The 20,508-nt window shown below is 46.3% G+C and overlaps 2 protein-coding genes across 8 annotated transcripts in view; both read right to left on the reverse strand.

The window, feature by feature from the left end:
• LOC128880739 (uncharacterized) overlaps positions 1 to 2,193 on the reverse strand; it is a 215,688-nt gene extending 213,495 nt beyond the window's left edge. For both annotated transcript variants that reach the window (XM_054131123.1, XM_054131124.1), the window contains exons 1-5: positions 2,055 to 2,193; positions 1,455 to 1,597; positions 1,169 to 1,345; positions 669 to 965; positions 4 to 121 (exon numbers count right to left, since the gene is read on the reverse strand). In XM_054131123.1, coding sequence (XP_053987098.1) covers positions 4 to 121; positions 669 to 965; positions 1,169 to 1,345; positions 1,455 to 1,597; positions 2,055 to 2,147 — 828 coding nt within the window. In that variant the 5' untranslated portion in view covers positions 2,148 to 2,193. The remainder of the gene's footprint in view (positions 1 to 3; positions 122 to 668; positions 966 to 1,168; positions 1,346 to 1,454; positions 1,598 to 2,054) is intronic.
• Positions 2,194 to 3,088: 895 nt separating this feature from the next.
• The window catches only part of LOC128881502 (protein outspread), a 191,538-nt gene continuing 174,118 nt past the window's right edge, over positions 3,089 to 20,508 (reverse strand). Inside the window, exons 7-17 of one of the 6 annotated variants that reach the window (XM_054132606.1) lie at positions 17,027 to 17,199; positions 16,609 to 16,749; positions 16,375 to 16,536; positions 15,072 to 15,238; positions 13,806 to 14,761; positions 13,580 to 13,736; positions 10,571 to 13,399; positions 10,112 to 10,397; positions 8,359 to 8,770; positions 6,314 to 6,469; positions 3,089 to 5,549 (exon numbers count right to left, since the gene is read on the reverse strand). In XM_054132606.1, the coding sequence (XP_053988581.1) occupies positions 5,401 to 5,549; positions 6,314 to 6,469; positions 8,359 to 8,770; positions 10,112 to 10,397; positions 10,571 to 13,399; positions 13,580 to 13,736; positions 13,806 to 14,761; positions 15,072 to 15,238; positions 16,375 to 16,536; positions 16,609 to 16,749; positions 17,027 to 17,199 (5,588 nt within the window). In that variant the 3' untranslated portion in view covers positions 3,089 to 5,400. The remainder of the gene's footprint in view (positions 5,550 to 6,313; positions 6,470 to 8,358; positions 8,771 to 10,111; positions 10,398 to 10,570; positions 13,400 to 13,579; positions 13,737 to 13,805; positions 14,762 to 15,071; positions 15,239 to 16,374; positions 16,537 to 16,608; positions 16,750 to 17,026; positions 17,200 to 20,508) is intronic. The other 5 variants (XM_054132608.1, XM_054132607.1, XM_054132610.1 and 2 more) reach the window with 5 other exon arrangements.

A 20,508-nucleotide genomic window follows, 5' to 3' on the forward strand; every position in this document is an offset into this window, starting at 1 on the left:
TACTTTAGCGTAGGGTATCAGAGTGTTCATCGTCGCCAGGTAGATAGTCTTCGCCAAAGACGCCCTGCTTTGCTCGACATTGTCGAAAATTCGGCGATCGTCGCCGTTCCCATCGCACAACCTGAAACGTCGGTTTCTTGCGAATTTTCCGGGATGTGAACTTCTTATTAATTTTGCTTCAATGTCTGTTATATAGATGATTGAAAATGGACTAAAAAATGTCCAGAAGAACCCACGTGGAATCTACTATTTTATCTACAAGTTATATCTAAAGTATTCTAAATTATCAAAAGTATTTAATTTGTAAATGGTGACCGAGTTGCGTGATTACCATTTTGTATGTCTATGGCTTGCAACAAATTATTCAATTTTCTGAACTACCGCTTAATCTTTAAACCTATTTTTCTAATAAACACTAAAACTGAGATACTAAACATACTAAAAAGTGCGTAAAGCAGACAAGAGTATTCGTTACAACGAATCTATATAGTACATAAAGATGTACTATTTATAAAGAAAGAGCAGAAGGCTATTTCTAGCACACGAAACTGTAAAATCATAATTTGATGATGCAATGAATGTTCTGTGAGCCATTTATACATATTTAACGAAGAGTTTCGCGTTAATGTTGAACAATGTTATTTGCAACTCAGGTTAGGAACGCTCACCGAGCACCAGAAGCGCAAACAGCAGCCAGCGCGGTTGCAGCAAGCGTAATCGAGGCGTCATCGTCGCTGTACTCAACAATCTCTTTCATTAAGTTGAGTGCTTTGTGGCAAATTTCGAAAGCACCCTCCCCCGGCTCGTCTTCCGTGTCTATATTCTGCAGAACGATATTCAGCAACGCGACCGCGAGGAATTTTAATTTCTGGTCCAACTTCTCCTCCAGAATCAAAGATTTCAGAAGGAACAGAACCTGCTTCGGAGCGCAGACTGTGCCCAGTTCCATGTTAAATTTCACAGCTCTGAAAATTTGGAAAGCTTCCCTGAGTATATACCAAAAGATATTTTTTCATTCTAATATTCGAACCTTTTTCTCACGGTAAAAATAAGTCCAAGCGCGATTACAGTCCGAATTATTTTTAATTAGATGTTAACGAAAGTTTTTTTGTTTATTACCAACTATAAATAAGGGGTTACTCTCTTTGATTATAGCGAAATTCATTACCTGTGCAGTATTTCGTAAGTGGCGTTAATTAGTTTCTCCAGTACTCGCGTCTCCTTGCATCGAGATTTTAGAACGCAAATTGTTACTTTCAAAATGGAGTCCATGGCGTCCGCGGCTACGTGACATTCGTAAAAATTACGATACACGCTTGCCAAGCTCAGAAAATCGAGAACACACCTATTAAAGAAACGCCAGTCATAGAAGAATATAATCGATTCGAATTAAGGAAGCAATTACTATAATTACTATAATCTGATTTAAATTGTATCCTTCATCTGAAACGTACGGTAGAAGACGATCGTTGGGTGTGTGTAGAATTTCAAACAATGTCGAAAGAACGTCGTATTTGATCAGCTTTGAAAGAACCTCCTGGCAGCACGCAGCGCCACCACTTTTAAACAGGTTACATAGTCGTTCGACGCACATCATCTGAAAGTTTCTAACTTTGCTCATTCTAATTCGTATATCCATCCAATGACAACCTAATATCGACCTAGTATGCACTGCTATCGTAACTGTTCTTTCTAACCTATGTTTCGAATCGAGCCTGTCTACATCGCGAAACGAAAATTCTTTATCGATATATATATATATGTCCTCGTACCTTCCGATGAGCATTCACGGGGTAAAATGAGAATCTCTGATGGCGTCACTTTGTCACGTTCTATTTTACGCTCTAATAGTCTAATTATACAACAAAAGTGCAATAATTCTCGTTAAAGAAAGGGAATAGGTGCTCCTAGCTTCAATTTTGATTGCTATTCGTACAATTCTGAACTATTTATCGCAGCAAACAAGTATCGTTCGTTGAGAATTTTCCAGACACACTCGTGTCCCGCGAAACGTGAATATTGTTACGCACGAATATCAAAGGAATGGAACATACCTGGACAGATTCGTCGTCCAGCATCAATCTCCGCTTCACGTTCATCAGCATAATATCGATGTCTTCGAAGTGCAGCTGAAACAAGGGCTCCATTCTCACAAAATATGCCAATTTTCTCACGACGCACTACGTACACGCTTGCGACTCGACGCCCGGGAACGAGGCTTTGAAAAGTACTACGTGAGTAGGTTTCCAGGTGACGCGCTTGCGCGGAGCGCGCGAAATTCAAATCGTAAGAGCAGGGCCGGCGTGACCTTTTGCGGGGCCTGAATTCACATTCAAATCTTACACTTAAATTTTACAACGAGGAACTATTTATTTACTAATGCTATATATTTTTTATAAGAACGAATATTAAATAATAATACTTTGATGATTTTTGTTACTCTCTTCAATTTAATTATCGCTGCTAAAAAAATGTCTTGCATCTCGGCAAAAATTGCTTCCATTTGTTAATGGTATCATCGTTCTGTAAAAAGTTAATCAAAATCGGTGCCTTTTAATCGAGTAATTTTCATAGATCGCGGGGCCTTTTGAAACGCGGGCCCGGGTTCCGGCGAACGCGCTGAACCTGCCTTGCGCCGGCCCTGCGTAAGAGTGATCGTTGCGAACGTTTCTTAATAGAATTTTAATTTAATTTCTATTAAAATTCTATTACCACGTGTTTCCGTAAGTATCAATGTCAGATTCTTTGAAAAAGCTTCTGTCTCCTGATGAGATCTATATTTCCATGTAACTCAAAGACCAAATGAAGGAATCTACGTTATCAAATCTTGAAAAACTTGAATATTCTATTATATCTTCCACTGCTAACGGGTAACCTAAACAAAAATGCAACACACGCTTCGCAATTAAAATAAACAGATTCGAACAGCGGTTGATTCACGTCAATGGTTACTATAGTTTATTTCAAACGTTGTTATAAATTATAATACAAATACAATCAGTGTAATCGTAATATATTATAAATGTTAAACAATCCTGAGTAATTACTCTACATAAGAGATAATGAATCGTATTGTTATCGATTATTCTTCTTTTTTTTTTTTTGTTTCGCTTACTTTGACGTCGCTGACGACACGTCGAACGACACCGTCACCGGAACGAACCGCGACGATATATAATATAGAAATACAATAATAACATATTATATAAACAATCCACTTTCATTATGGAAGGGGTTAATTTCTAGGCTATTTATACTTTGCTCCTTAAATTGAAACGTCATAAACTATACAGTATTAACATCAAAGAAATGCTCGCGATCCGACGATTAAAAAAGAAAAAATTCATTAAAAAAAAAAAAAAAACATTTACACAATGAGAGAACGCGGTAATACACAGTGCAACGTGACAACGCCGTAATATTCATATGTGCAGAATCTATACATAACAAGAGCGAAACAAGCGTAAAAATACTTTCTATCGATCCTCGAACGTATTAACGAGACTGAGGTGAAGAGAAAAAAAAATCAGAGAGAAGACACAGAATAGATTTTGCTCCTTGAGAATATTTTACTTTACAAAAACAAATCGAAAATAGAAAAAGAAGAGAGAGAGAGAAAGTGAAAAAATATAGCAGCGATCGAAACGTCAACAAATGAAAATATAGAAGCCTCCCTAAACGACGAACTTTGAGCCGATCGTCGATTGTAAATTAGCCCCCTCGTAAAGTCACAAGATATCGAACGGATCTTGTAATTGTACGAAATCGATTTCAGAACGTAACACAGCGCAATTGGACAAACTCAACGATTTCGACGAACGTATTCGTTCGCACGCTTTCACACCAATACACGTACGCGTTACATCGCGTTAACTATCACGACACATGTATATATGACTCGTACGGTGACGTAGAACGCCTACTTCCGGTCTCCACCGATCCCGTGCCGTCACCATTAAAGGGCAACTGTCGAATCCTCTTGAAAGAAACTCCATCGTATTTAAATAAACCAGCTATCGTTTAGTATTAACTATTTTGGCGACTAAAATTGTACTTGATGTTCTTGGTTTAAAAATAATAACAAAAGAAAACTCGTTCTTGATCCACTACTTTCTATACTTGACTATTTTTGAAAGATTCTTGTATTCGAGACATGGAAGCAATCCAACAGGTAGACTGGTTCGCCTCTATTCCTTCTTCTACCCTCTTTGTTCCGAATAGACCAGAATTGGCGTTCTACCGTACTCTCTTCGCACCAGTAGCTTTTTGAGCCGTTTCTCGTTGCGAAATCTAATGATAGATTCAAACCGTATTATTACAATTCCAATTACAGTTGCAAACAGAACCGGAATAAAGGAAGTCCAGCATTTACCACGATTGGAACGAAAGTAAATGTCTGTTCAAGGCTATTCCGATACCCCCACAATACGTTGTCTATAAGTTACTCCACCTCCGCGTTGTTACCGGTGATGGGGGAAGTGAAACCGAGCGGTAAACCGAGTTTTCTCCTGATTTACTACAAAGTTACAGCACTCCGGAACCGACGGATCGACTATACGGAACGAGAAACGGCTTGACAGTGAAATAATGCCCGAAAAAATGCGCGTTCCTCGCGAAGGTCGAACGAAACGACCTACTACTCGCACCTACGGAAAAATTCGTGGTATCAAAGTCTAAATGCATATCAAACGACGGCCGTTTGGCGACACGGCAGCCTTGTAAACGAGCTTAGCAAAAGTTCCAGTGGTAAAACGTCCCATCGAAAACGACCCGTGGGCCGCGACGGACGTCCAATCGAATCCGCGGTTTCCCGACTGCGATGGTGAACGTGGCCATCGGGGGTTCGAGCCTCGTTCCGGTTATTGAATCATGTTTACTTGATAAACATGCTCAATATTGTCACGTGGCGACGAGCTCGACCCCGAACGACCGGATTAATTGACACGAAATTACGTCTCGCTCCATTCTACCGTCGAAGCTCGATCGCTATGGCAGTGACGAAATACTTGTGGGTTACCTGCGGAGATGGGCGCATTCTGATCTACGTAACAGTATCGAATAACGTCGATAAACATCCGTCGATTGGTTCGTTATTCGGTAGTGATTACTATGCTCGATCGAACATAAATATGTATAATATATGTGATTTCATTTCTCAATTCAAATGCTAGGTTTCATTTAACGAATGAAATTTTCGAATAAGAATTTCGCCCATCTCTGGAATCGTAGGTTCTCGACGCGGCAAAATGACACACGCAAACGAGCAACCGGTCTAGCACCAATAGGAAAATTATCGCGCACGCTAGGCGACACGAGATCCGATCGAGTTTCTGGTGTCACGTCGATAAGTCCCGGGACCTGGTACTGTTCTACGAGTTGCAGAATCGTTAGGGGCAGAGATCAAAGCTCGAAGCGTTTCTTCCTCTCGGCGACCATGCCCACCGCTGGCAGTGGGGGGTGGAGCGGGTGATGGTAACTCGGCGAGGGCGTGGGAGGCAAGCTGCGACAGCTCCTGCTGGACCACCTCACTGCTGGAGACCTCATCAGCTCTGCAATGACAATCGCAATAACAAACTTGATATTAAACGAACTCGAGAATCGAAAGAAAATTCAGCGTGCGCAGCCCCGAGTATTTTAAGCAAGCTTCGAAAAACCGCGACAGGCAGGAAAACTGAAGATTCGAGACAAATTTACAGACATAGGCCAAGTTCCGTTTAGGTATTAACGAAATAAATTTACCATCGGATAGCAAAAGTGTTTTAGTAATCTTTGAAGAATAAATTTACAGGGAATCTCAGAATTTGTGTGAGAACCGCGAATAGGGGGGTAGCTGAGAGGATTCTGAATAACGATTTCCTTTGCAAAAATGTCAGCTGGTGGTAACTGGCTGTTAATAATTAAAAAAAACGAAGCACCATCCGACATTTTTGCAAAGGAAACTGTGCCTCGGAATCGTCGCAGCTATCCCCATTTCCGGTTCTCATACTAATTCTGGGACACCCTGCCTACAAACGCGTACAACCGAATAACGAGTATATGTAAAAATGAACCTATGACAAGAAGAGGAAACGCTAATTGTTTTTAATGCATTTAAATTTCGATAATTCTGCGAGTCGTGAACTATTTATTCTTCCTCTCCTTGTCCAGTAAACCGTGAGTTCCCGCAGAGAACCAGAAGCATTGGAAAATATTGCTGTAAGAAGCGCAAATGGCAGACGAAACGCGTGGCGAGACGAGTCGTAACGCGTGGACACACATCAGCGGCGATTTTATAAAATATCCCTTTGCGACGTTGACAAAGAAATGAACGGACCTGCAACGGAGAGAGCTGGGGGTTCCGCGGTGAGGCGGGTCGTGCGAGAATCGTCGGCACGGAGGCCGTGAGCCTTCGATTGTTGCTGCTTTTCACTTTGCTTGATGTCCTGCCACCGGGTACCAGAGCCGCCGACTCGCATCTCTGTTGTGCCACCTTTCGTGTCAAATAATTTTCGAAATACGATTACCACGTCTGCACGATACGCTTTTCTATCCATATTCGAGGTGGTTCGGGCGAACATAGGTCCGCAGGGGAGGGCAGGGTAATTCCGACCAACAGTGTCGACGACCACTTTTTCTTATTAACCCTTTGCACTCGAGAGGTGACTCTCGGTCACCGTTAGGTTCGACGCAGTAAATCAATCGGCAATAATGTTTATTTAAGTTTAATTTCATTGGACTACGAAGCGTCAATGAAATGATTGAGGTGATCCGATTCTCGAATCTCGATAGCTTCTCAAATTGCTAGTAGATGCCAGAAAAAAAGACCTCAAGCGCAAAGGGTTAACTTGAAAAACAGCTGACGCGTAGCCTATCAACGCGCTAGTTATCATTTTTCATAAAATTAAAATATAAAATAACACTAGTTTGTTACTGACGATATGCAAGATAATCGAAAACACCGTCATTTCATTCTCTCAAATTTCATCTAAAGTTTTCTACCTTCAATATTCTCGTCTGCGAGTTTTTTAAAAAGATGGTCAGAATTAACGAACCCTATTTGTAATCCCTCCACTGCCATCGACTTCCCTCGATTATTCTCTAGATGATACGATGCCTATACCGAGGACACGAAATGATTTTTTTTACACATCTAACATGTTCCCAAAACAGTTAAGCAACTCTTATCGTTCGATGCCGATGTTCAGAAGTGCGCAGAAATTAGTGTCGGGATTCAATGTCCTCGCAGACGTACGCGATGTAGAAACTAGGTTCTAGGTAAAATAATGGAAAAAGTCCTATCGGGATAGTGGCATCGAACGTGGTTCGGTTTGATTTCTACGCACAGCTGTGTCCGTGATACCGTGACGTATCAAGAAATTATTCTTCGGAAATAATTCGGAATAAGAATATTCTTCGAAATTATTATTCGGATTAGACACAGTCGTTAAAGGAGTACAGAGAATCGCATTCGTCACAAGCCAGGGTTACTTTTGCATACCGTTAATAGAGTACATGTATCCTGTTAGCAAGCAGACGGGTTAGACAACCTTCGAGTAGTACAATTATTGCGTATTATAGTCAACGAACAGCGATTAGCAGTCATATTAGTTGTAGGTGGTCGATATTATCGCCGAGGAGTCTTGGACCGAACGAACAACGAAATTATTCGTGTAACGATTCGGTTACATATAAATCCCGAGCAATCGTTAGGTAAACGCTGAATACTGGAAATTTTATGCATTTCTAGTTAAACAACGAACCTGTGCATAAAAGCAATCGAAGCACCGATATCTTCGAAATGCATAAAATCTGCAGATCGATGTCCTTGCAAGCAGTTAATTTCTAGAGGAAAGCACCCGGTTAGTCTTACGTGTCTCCCCTTTTCTTCCTTAACTTACAATCAACAAATCACAACAAGGTTCCTCGCAGTGCTCGCATTCCGAACAGTTACATTCTTACAGAGTTCAACGAAAGTAGATTCTACGTAGCAATGTCAACACCAAAGTACCATCGACAAAAAGCAAGACATTCGACATTCGATGCAACATGTCCTGTAAGATATCAGAGTTGGACAACGATCACCGGCGATTCTCCGTCCGATCAGTCCGTCGAATCATTAGATGCACCGACGATGATATATATTCGTTATATGTTACGTGATATATAGTAAGCTCAGAAATGGAAGTTTCACTCGGACATCGTTCCCCGGTGCATTATTATTCGATAACTGGAACGACTGTAAATTGCGACAGCGGATCTTTGGCCAACGCTGGTATGCACGAGCGCCGTTTAAAGAAGCAGAGAGGCGCGATTCCAAGGGGATCGTGGCGCGATCCCGTCACCAGATCGCCGCGTTTCCGGTTCATCTTTCTTCTGTACCTTGATACTGATGGGGCAATCCGCTCCTGGGTCTTAAGCTGTCCCAAAGTGGCGAGGCCAGACCGTTACGCTCTTGACTCTTTTGCCCTAAGCTCACCTCTTTCCTATCGTGCGACGGTACGCCAGAACTACTCCCCGGCCTAACCAAGTTACTCGAGTAAGGCAACGACACGGACTTTATGCGTTCGACCTTGTACGAGAACGCGGCTGGCTTGTCCGTCGCTGTTTTCAGCGACGTGGACACCGAGCTTTTCGGTCGTTCGACGTTTAATCTCTGCTCATCGCCGCCACCCGCCCGGTTCGGTGGGTACTCGTGATTACTCCTGACACGCTGCGGCGAGTACGCCGGCGAGCAGTTCGGCGACGAAGTTTTCGGTGCCGCGCCATACGTGTCACGAAGGGCGTCCCCATGCTGTTAGTGAAATATCGAAAATAATATGCGTCAGTGCGGCTGATGTGGGTGGTTAACGATCGTTAAATCTGTGCCGGGGTCAACGACGGACGAAGGGTGCATCCGGGAAAGCCAGTGCTCTCGAAGAGAGACTGAGCTTGCAAATTTCTGGCTCCTAAACATAGAGATCCCTAGCTGGTATGTTTGTTTGTTTCTTTATTGAATTAAAGTGCGTACATTTGAAGTTGTACTTTGCACTGCTATGTGCTGCTCTCTTTGTGCATTTCTTCTCCACTAGCTGGTAGCGGTCAATCTACTATCTCAAGAAGACAGACGCATGCGGTCTGTTTTGTAATATGCGGACGACTATCTCCTGAGGATGATTTTACCTGCGTTCAATTTTTCATTTTTATTGATATTTATTTAACGCGCCAATATTTACGGCCCTGGAATCTGTGGCGCCATCGGTGGGAAAACTCCCAAGCTTGTAGTAAAAGTAGTTCCCACAGTTTCTGTAAGATGGCGCCGCTAGCCGATAAAATCGATAATTATTGTTGAATCGAATAACTATTCGCAAACGTTAAAATTTAACGTCTTAACTAGTGTATTGTAGCGTTATAGATCAATGAATCGTATTAATTGAGCATTTATTATGAATAAATAATAATTTTGATAAAAGGTTTCCGTAGCGCCATCTACTAGTAACAGTAAGAACTATTTCGATTACAAACTTGGGCGTTTCGCCACCGATGGCGCCACTAGCTGAAAAATCGATAAACAATGCTGACTTCGATAACTATGCGCTTAAATGCAACTTTGACGTCTTATCTAGTGTATTGTAGTGTTATAGATCAAAGAATGGTATTAATTAACCATTTGTGAAGAATAAATAATAATTTTGATAAAAGGTTTCCGTGGCGCCATCTAGCAAGAAAAATAGGAACTATTTTCGCTACAAACTTGGGCGTTTCGTCACCGATGGCGCCACCAGCTGAATAATAATAACAATAATAATTGCCAGCGATCTCTATGTTTAGGAGCAAAAAAATTTGCAAGCTCAGATCCTCCCAGAGCGGTTTAGCGAGCGGTGACCTTTCTGGACGCACCCAATTACGCGATATAGTACTCGAGGGGACGCATCTCTAGCTGATGTTATTGTCTATATACAATTGTGTCAGTCGTATCTAAAAGCGTTTCACTTTCAACGGACAAACTTCTGATGACAGAGCTTCAGTGACAACTGGTAAAAAGCTCGCAAGGGGAACACCATAATATGTAATTTCGGCGGAGTTAATTAATTTAGTAATATACATTTGTTAACCACATCTACTATGCGTTCGGGACTTGGTTATCCAACGTTACCTTCAGTTGTTGCAGCCTATGTATCTCCTCTCTAGGCTCGGCTATCTCGTCTCTACCCCTCAGCATCTGCATCGTGTCGTTGATCGAGCTGTCGTTCGTTTCCAACACCAAGTGGGCTCTAAGTTGTTTATTGCGCGCGTCCAATTGCATGATGTGTTGTTGCGCTTGAGCGAGCTGCTTAGTGAGGGAACCTACTTTCTCTTCCATGGCCGCGGTCTCCACACACTTGGAGGAATACTTGGCGGACAAAGAAAGAATTTCCTGCTTTATCTCCTCCATTTCCTCCCTGCGAATTGTTACACGATCTTTAATACAACCCTTCAATCGTGGTAGGTTTACAGTCGCAGCGGTCGATCCAAAGTGTACTTAGAGGTTTACTAGCGGAGAGGGTGTACAGATACGAAAAGATCTAAGCATATGTACACTTTGGAAGAGAAACAAGAGGATAGAATCGCTTACTCGTGTTCCTTGTGAAGCACGCCGATGTCCTCGCGCGCCTGCATCTGTTTAAGGAACTCTTGCTTGAACTTGGCTATCTCCTTCTGCACCTCGTGCTCGTGCGCCTTCCGCATGGCATCTAGGGCCGCCAGAGTGGCCTGGGTCTCCTCCGAGAGCGCCTGTTCCTTCTCCACTCTCAGGTTCTCGAGTTCTTGTCGATGCTTCTCCTCCATTTCGGAGATGATGCGTCTATGAGAGTTTTCCATCGCGAGCAATCCTTTCTCGCACAAAGCTCGCAGCTGTTTGATCTCCTCTTTATACCTCTTGCGGGTCTCCGCGTCTGTGTCCAATTCTGCGCTCATAGATCTCTGATAAGCAGCCCTCAGTTCGTTCACGTGAGCAGAGTGCTCGGAATCCATCGCGTTCAGCCTGTGCTCCAGCTTCCTGGCTTTTTCTCGCAGACTCGCCGCTTCCTGCTCGTACTGAGAAGTCAACGATTGCCTCTGATTGTCCAATTCACCCTTGATGTCCATCATATCCCTTTCCTGATTGCGCTTCAGGGTGTCCAGTTCCTCGTTGTGCTCGGCGGTTATCCTCTGAATGGTCACCTGTAGCTGGTCGCACTGCTTGCAGGACAAACCGTCGATGTAATCGCTGAGCTTCTTGATCTGCTCGCGCAGCTGGGAGCACTTCTCGCAGACGCTCGACCAGTCCGTTACCGTCACCGTCGACTTGAGCCAGGCGACGTTTTCGACGCCCTCTTTGTCTCGAACGCGTTTGCTCAGCTCGGTAAGGTCCTCCTCTAGGTAGAGTAGGCTCTGACTGACGTTCTTGAGCTGCTCCTTCGAGCCACGCTTTCCGGATATCCTCTCCTCGCACTCCTTGCTGAACTGCTGGTAAAGGTAACTGTACTCTGCGTCGAGAATCGGATTGCTTTGGAACTCGTGCTCGTCTCCTAACAGAGAAGAAAGGAGGTCGTCGTTTCGGATAAGACTAGATACGAAAGTCTCTCCAGGGAAGGTAGCCAACTGTCTCGTGTTCTCCTGAAGAAGACCGATCCTGGCATCGATTAAAGCTTTGTGCGCGACCACGTCCGCGTAGTCCGTCAACAGCTGCCGGGACTCGTACTTGGCCTCTATCGACGTTTTGTTTTTCTTCATCAAACGTAGACACTCCTCGTAAGCGTCCGACAATTCGCGAGTGGAGAGCTCCATCTCTTGACGAAGCCTCATCTGCGTGGCGTCGATCCAAGATTCCATCGTGACGTTCTCGGCGCTCTCGAAATTCAGGCACGCGTCGGTGATGCTCGTGACGTTCTGCTCGTACATCTGACCGCAACGCATCAGCACGTGGGATACCTCTGCCTGCACGAGTTCCTTGCTGACCGTTTCTTGGGCCAACGCCCACGCCTCGCGAATACGTCTGTCCTCTAACAGTTTCTTGTTGGAGTTGCTCACCTGTTTGCCAAGATCCTCTTGCTCGGACATGCTCAGCGTCTCCGCGGCCAGAGCCTCCGCGAGCTGCCTCAGCTTCGTCTCCTTGTATCGACGCATGATATCGTTCACCTCCCGCTGCTTCTGCAGCAGAAAATTCAGGCTCTCGCTTCGCGCAGCGGAGACCTCCTTCGACGTCTCCGTCGCTGGTATACCGCCTACCAGTACTAACTTATTCGCTAACACTTTAGTAAGATACTGAATGTAACTCGTGTTTTGGTACGTTTTGGGCTTAGTTCCGTGAATCTTACGCATTAGGCTTGAGGCAAGCTGACTAGTTTCGACCAATTCACTCAGAACGGCGCTCCTGTCGAACGTTCGGCCGATCGCGCACTTGATCTGTCTCAGAACGACGAACTCGAACGCCACCCTCTCGGCGATCAACTTCATCTTCTCTCTGTCGTCCAGCTGATCGTTCTTGGCGAGCACCTGCCGTCTCGCCGCGAGCTCGCTCAGCTTATCCTTAAGTATAGTTTCTAGTCTAGATACCACTACTCCTACTGACTCGGTCGCTTGAGCGCTAGCTTGGCTTTTCTTACATTCTAAACACGAGTCCAGGATGTCGTTCACCTCGCGCAAACATTTCTCCGCTTTGTCCTCCGCCTGGGTGGAGCCCAGGCACTTCTCCAGCCTCCTCTTCGACTTTGAGACGACTCTCTCGAGTTTCCTCAACCTGGCGATGATCTCCAAAGACACCTCGCTGGTAGAGGAAGCGCTGACCTCGCTGCACTCGCTGGAGTCCTTCTCCGCGTCGCTGGCCATGTTCTCTGTCACGTTCGCGACCTTCGTCTCCAGCGTGCTCAATCTAATCAGCACCTTCATCGGTTCGGAGCTCGTGGCGCTGTCCAGCGACTTCCTTCGCAGTCTGGTGCGATCCAAATTCTTGCTCTCCCTTCTTTTCTCTTTCTTTGGATTGGGACTCGACTCCTTCGAGCTGCTTCCGGTTGTCACGGACGTGGCGATGCTCTTGCCGCGTTCTATCGCGCAGATCTTGTTCTCCAGGTCCAGCAGCTTGTCCTCCATCTCCTGAGATATTTGGAAGGACTCGCGACCCTTCAGCGACAGCGATCTCCTCTTGTCCCTGGTCTCGACCTTGGTCAGCTTCTGCTTCAACGTCCTCACTTGCTTCTCGCTGGCGGCGAGCTTGTTCGTCAGATCCTGGATCCTCGCGGCCATCAGTTGCACCTGGGCCTGATTGGTCTCGTTCACGCTGCTCGCATCGCGTTTGTGCGTGAACATCTCCAGCTCCAACGCGTCCTGCATCGCGTGTGCCTCGCGCAGCTCCTTGCGCATCGCGCGGATCTCCAGGATGGCCTTCTCGAATCGGCTTCGGAGCTCGTCGTACTCTTCCATGATTCTGTGGAGGGACAGTAAATATGCGTAAAGTCTGTTCATGTACATATCCATAATGGACCATTTATTTGAAAAAGTCAAATGTATGATTTAATTCAAGTAATCTATTTCAGCAGATGTAGAGGGTACGGATATTTATGGGACACTGTATATACATATTTAAGTCTACAGTAACTTCTTTTACCTTTCTTTGTCCAGAGAATTCAAGTCCAGATCTAGCTCGATGTTCGTCAAATCGCTGAGTGAGTCGAAGCTTCTCCCGCGCTCCCTCGAAGAGGATAACCCGCCCTTCTCCTCCAATTCTCTCACTTTCCCATAGAGACGATCGTTTTCCTCGATTCCTAGAGTAACAGGATGACCAATGACATCGTCAACCACACAGCTTTTGCTTGATCCTTCCTTCTACTCACCTTGCGACAACCTGTCGCTCAGAGAAGCTATCTCCATCTGCATGTGTTCGACGGTCCTGTGACTCGACGCCAACTCCTTCGTCAACATCTCGCACCTCTCGCTGGTCTCCCTGAGGATAGCCTCCGTCTCCAATAGCTTGCACTCGAGCATCTCCTTGTCCCTGGTGTACATCTTCTTCATTTTCTCCAGGTCCTCCAGGTCCTTGTCCCTCTGATGCTCCGTCCTCTGTATCGTGCTCAGCAGCTCCTCCACCTGTTTCTCCCTGATGGACGCCTCGGCCTTCTGCTGCCTCAACCTGGACAGCTCCTTCTCAGCGTCGGCGACGTCGGCCCGTGCCGCGTTCAGCTGTGACTTCAAGCCCTCGATCTCGCTCTCCTGACGCTCGATAATGACTAGTAGCGTACTCGGATGGGACTGATTCTGGTCAAGCTGATCGCGCAACAGGGACACCTGGTTCTCCAGCAGCTCGACGATCAACGGGCTGTCGTTGGCACTCGATAGACAGCTGTTGCTTTGCATGTGACCGTTCGTCTGCTCCTCATCTTCGCCTAGCTCGCAGCAGGCCATCATGAGGTCCTCCGACCTCACGCTGTCTAACGTGCTCCTCCTCGAGCTAGGTGGCGAGCTGCGACTTCTCTTGTACACCCTGGACCTGGAACTCGACCTCGATCGAGCCTTCACCCGCGACAGGGCCGTTCTCGTCAACGGCGGCGACGGGGGTAGCTCGGACCACTCGTGATTCGCCGAGTCCGACCAGCTGGAGCCCTTCAGAGCCCCGGACCAGTCGCCGTTCCTCACCAACGGCGGCGAAACAGGCACCTCGGACCAATCGCCTGACTCTCGTCTCCCACCCTCCGACGCTGTCCTGTACTCTTCGTCGGAGGAGAACAGGACTGATCGAGGAGTGACAGAGGTGGAGGGTACCACGGAGTCCCTCTCGCGATCTGTGATGGATCTGGAGACAGAGAGGAGATGGCTTGATGAGTTGGGGTTGGAACTAGGGAAAGAGGGTTGAAGATACAGGAACACAGAGAGAGTTTCATGAAACCTCGGATGGAAGCAATTGCGACAAACACTGCGAAATTATTATTGCTACCCTAAGTGTGGTAGCTACCTGTGCTAAGCATCTCTGATGCTTTGCATCGGTAGTCTATCGATTCAGAATTTGTCTAGTTAAGGAACCTTTGCCTCACACGTCTCGAAGCTTTCAATATCCCTGCTTCCTATTATATTGATTGCATCCTGTGTCTTATCATATGACTTACGCGGTAGGCGACTGTGGAGTGTCCTGCTGGCCATCCTGGCAAACCGCGAGGGCGTCCGCGTTGTCAGGATCGGGCAGGTTGGCAGCCCTCCTGATGGCGGACATCCAGCTCGCTCTGATCCCAGCTGTCACGGCGGACAGGACGGTGGATCCTCGGTCGTCCCAGGCCTATGGGTAGAAAGGGAGTGAGTTATCAAGCCGCGAAGAATGCGAGAAAATTGGAAACGGCGTTGTCTATCTAGGCCGATCAGCGGGACAGTCTTGGGCGACAGGGGTCGGTGACACGAATACAAGATGCCGCGAACGTTCGAGCTGCTCTACCGTGAAATTGAGTTACCGACTTTTTCCAGCCACTCCTAAGCACGGAAGTTAATTCCGGCAATCCAATTGAGCCCGCCGGCTGACTCACCGGTAGACCTCTAACTATAGTGTTCGTAGACAGTTACAACGCTAGTCCGTCTTTAGCCTTGTTAAGACATCGCATTCTTGGTTTATGGTAGCGGACAGACGCGTGCTACTTTTGAGGAGCTGTTAGGATTAGGCGTCATTTTACTAATTCAGCCTGGTAAGTGTGCACCACAAGGATTACGATGAAAACCACAACGTGAAATTTGAGGGCGTTCAACGACCCTGCGCTCCCCTTCAGAGTGAGCTAACTTTGTAACGACAGTACAAATGACTGTGTAAATGACTGTGTTGTGGCCTGTGTTGAGTATCTAGATATATATATAAAACTATCATAGAGGTATCTCAAAAATGTTTCAGATAGTGCAAGTACCCAATACGGTCGCAGGATTTATCGACAGAGTGTGCTATGCATTGCCAGCAGAGTGATTTGCGTTACCGACTAAGTGTTCTACCGTACCAATAGAGCGATCTGTGTTACCGACCACGCGTTCTACATAACCGAGTACTTATTCAAAGTCGATTTATACTTTTGGATTAGCTGTCTAGCAAACGGTTCCAGGGTCACCTCATCAACAGTGCATAGAGCGTTGGAATTCCGATAAATGTACAATCTATGCCCACAACTCATAGTTCTCGAGGTGGTTTCGTATACGCGAGTATCCAGAAGAAACTCCACCGCGTATAATTAACAATCCTTTACCGTGGCTGCAGAGGCGATGCACGCGTTAATCCCTCCGCGGAGGCTCGCGGACAATGTAAAACGACTCGTTTGCATCGCACGTGTTTTCGCGGCGCTAGAAAACTGCGCCTCCCGTGCCGGCTAACTGGATTTCCGTCCGCGAGGAATGTTAATTACCGTAAATCACCGGCCAGGCGAATTCCCCGGTCACACTCACCACAGTCTGGAATCCATAATTTCTTGCGACTTGAAGGGGCGTGACGGCGGTAACGGTATTCAGATCTATGACGCCGTCCATGATACCCTTATCTTCCGCGCAGGGATCTCTGTAGTACATGAGGCCGCAACCTCTCAGTACGAACCAGTGCTTGTTCCATTCCTGAACGACCCGCAAAACGTTAAGCACGAAGACCGCGGAAAGCTAAAGGTGGAAATGGAAACCAGAACGAACCTTGTTTAGCCCTTGCTTCATCAGCCAGCCCTTCTTGATGTTCAGCAGGTCCTCCGCGGGCAGGTCGACCCTCAGCTCGGACGTGGGGGAGTATCTGATGCCGGAAATGTCCAGGCCGCATCCGTCGGGGTCTCCTCTGATCTGTAAGAAGAACATTAACGTGAGATATACACTCGGTCCCATAAATATACCCTCTAAATATAGCGAAGAAATTTGTCTAATTTAAACGAATGCTTCATGTTTCCAAATAAATTTGTAATTGTAAATATATACATGTATGAAGTTTATTCGTGTACACTATCGTTTAAATTAGACAAATTTCTTCGATAGACATAGAGGGTACGAATACTTATGGGTTTGACTGTATACAGAAGAAGATGGCAGGATCGAATTAGGCTGGTAGGATTCGAGTACTCACGAGCTTGTCCTGATACGCAGCGTTCGCCGCGTCGACGACGTCCCTCGTTGGCTCGGAGGTCCTGGGTTTGATCCTTCGAGCCCGGGGCTGGGTCAGGGAGGCTGCGATGTCCCGCAGCTTGCCCTCCCTCTCCCTCTCGTGCTCCAAAAGGATTCTTCGACAGGCGTCGTCGTCTGAAGCAACGTAAAGGAAGAGTTCAAGCTTACAGTTGTTCGTGTTTTGTGTGCCTGTCAGGGTCGGATGAGCCAGTGGGAAGAAATGCAAACTCTTAAAATTCTTCGAGCCAATGCTCAGAGATACACTGTTCCAAGGACACGCAACTTGAATCAGTTGACCGAGAATAAATTGCTCCAATTACTCCAGAAGAGTCACCGCTGAAGAGAAATCTTCTCTCGGTACTGAATTCCTCATGAGTAACGGAACCAGGAAGTCTGACTTCGTTTTCTCCTGTCTCCTACCCTTCTGTAATTACTTGAAGCGGTACGCAGATGTATGGACGTCCCCGCGCAGAAGACATGGCAAACTTTTCGCTATCGAGGCCCTCGTCAGGATTTCATAGGAGTGCCCGAGAAGCCTCGATCAAGGGCGTTCCCCGAAGAAAAACCTCCAAGATCGCCCTGAACACGGAAGACGTTCGAAGAGTAACGACCATCGCGCATTATAATTACCATGGCGAGAAAGTCGCCGCGGAGCAACGGCAACCAAGTGCAACATCGACACGCGCGCTTGGCGATGGGCACGCCAGTTGTTATCAAACATTCGTCTCGCTGCGTCGCGGGCCCAACCAATTAACTTCTTTTCCATCGGAGCCCCAGCCAGCACGCCCCAGCGACCACTCCGTTAATTGACTGCCGACTAATTAATAACCAACGCCATCCCGTCGGCGAGGGGCTTATCTCGCACGTTTATCCGCGGTTTTATCGATCCCTCGTCGAAAATCTAACCGCCATTACCACGCCATTAACGGTTTCCTCCGTTACGAGGAGGCCATTCTCGAGCCAATTGGACCGTTGGCTCCGTTTCCGAGTCGTTTTCAATACCGCGAAGAAGCTTCGCGAAGACGCTGGAAGCGCGACCGGGACGAGTATCGAGCTCGATAAACTTTCTAACCGTGCCCGGGGCAACAGCCGTTCGTTTCGACTCCGAGGAATTCTGCCCAGCGCTATTACACCTCCCTTTCCTACGTCGTTGCGTAATTGCGTGCGTACAATCTTCGAGAAAATCTGCCGGCACTACGGTGCGCCGTGATCTCTGCTCTCCCGGCTGATCCGTAGATTTCATTTAGATTGGCGTCCGACGAACGACCAACAACGCGACGCTGGCTATCCACGAGCGATCCCCGCGATTTACGGTGAACGCTGATTGCCGAAAGATACCTCATAGCTTCGTAAATAACCGACTCTTCTCGAGATTCCCCTTTTCAGCGCTTCCAACTATTCCTAATACGAGGGAGAAGACCGTGGTCTTCGTTAAGCCTTGACTCTTTGTACCCGTTCGATCCCTTCGAGCCAGATGTCTTCCTGTATAGAATGCAGTGATATTATGTACAGTATTCCATCGATCGATTAAACGTGTTTATTGTGCAGTGTCAAGTTTCTCCGAGTAAGCTCCTTATAGTCAGATCTGGATGAAACAACGAGTTTCTGGAAAATCTACGGTACTATGGCTGCAGAATTTATCGACATAGGGTGTTACATTGCCGGCGGAGTGGGTTGCGTTATCGACAAACTGTTCTGCTGTACCAGTAAAGCGATCTGCGTTGTCGACGAGGTATACTACTTTACCGAGTATTATCTACAGAGTTATTCTGCGTTATATTACCTAACAAAACTCCTACCAGATTGAACAGCCCATTTATCAGTAGCATTCCTTTCCAGGTGAACGAAAGTGATTGAAAATTTCAATTTGAAATAAACGCTCCGAAAATGATCCTTCGACGTGGCACACGGAAACCGTAAAACTTCATTCCGAATCGAACGATAGGTGTAATTAAATCAACCGAACAAGGGGAGAAAACGTTCGTGAGCGCGCCGGCAGAATCATATCGCGATTAAAGGCTCGTAGCTCACTAGAAACGACAAGCTGACTTATCGTCGATTAGAAGCCGCGTACGCGAGATACCGGTGGTGGGAACACCACGGAGAAAACCCCATCGGATTTAATTGGAATCCCCTATCGGAGTCGAAGGAGCAGACGCTGCCAAGAGTCGCCGATTAATTTCAGCCGCAACGAATCTCGTGGTGGTAATGACAGAGACACTCTGCTTAGGAGTTACCGAGCCTCAAACGCAAGATGGACGTTTTCCCTGGTGATTAAATTATATCACTCCTATTTCTGCCCACTGGTTACCTCGCAGGGCACTGGAAGAGGTTTAGCGGAGCCTCCAGTGAATTCAAACGTTTCAACTTGAATTTCGAGAGTTCTAGGTTCTTTTTATTTTTCAAGACGCTCATCAACCGCTAGACAAAAGTATCTCTAGGTAATTAAAGTACTGGTGCTTGTAATCACTTGGCACTTCTTCGGAGCGATGGAGGAAGAACTCGACGAGAACTTTAAGAGTCGCAGGAGTTTATGACTCGCGAGAAGATTAGAATTATATTCCGTGACAACTGTGGGATTTTCTGGTCTGTTTAAGAAACAGACTCTTCTTCGTAGAGATTCAATTATGCATCGTGGATTCATTTCAGAGGACTCCGAGAAGAACTATCGACTCGAAGAGCATGGTAGCTTCCTAATGGACCTGACGAATCAACAATTTCACGGATCTAACGAATTAACGACTTCCAAGATGACGAGGACTTACGACAGCACCTTCGAGATTACTCGGTCTATTTAAGAACATGATTCCGCTCGTCGGACGTTGGAGAAAGTCGCTACAACGAGACCGTTGCTATTCCAGAATTACATAAGAACCGAGGGTCTCAGGACGGATTCGCGAACCGAACGTTCACACGGATCGTTCGTTTCGCGTCGACACACTAACTGTTTTGTTTGTACCGACAATTGTCGCAGGGAAATGGGTCAGGTACGATTTAACGTGGAGCGCGAATCATCATCGTCGCTCCGACGACCCAGTTTCCCCTCCATTTGAATGGGAGTAATGCCATTGTTGGCGTAAGACCGAATTACCAACTGTTGCTAACAAATCTCTCTCGAATCGCGGTAAAAGCGCGATAAAATTTCTCTTAGAACGTCCCGCGATGAATCGTTAACCGCCAGGTGAAACTCGAAGTCGATTAAAAAGTAGATGGAAATGGACATTTTTAGCGGCACGTCAGTCGGAAACATTTTCTGGACTATCTAGGTTACCAATACACGGAACTCGACTCCTGGATACCTAATACAGAAACAAACTTGTTCGTTCGACAACTAAGATTACCAACAACTCAAGGTTAAATTATCATTCAGATATGTATTTACACGCCACTTAAGGTAAATCCCAAAGATTTTCGGTTGGAACTCGAGGAATCGAACCCAACTCA

This window comes from Hylaeus volcanicus, chromosome 8, assembly GCF_026283585.1.
Source record: "Hylaeus volcanicus isolate JK05 chromosome 8, UHH_iyHylVolc1.0_haploid, whole genome shotgun sequence".
Taxonomy (NCBI): Eukaryota; Metazoa; Arthropoda; class Insecta; order Hymenoptera; family Colletidae; genus Hylaeus; species Hylaeus volcanicus.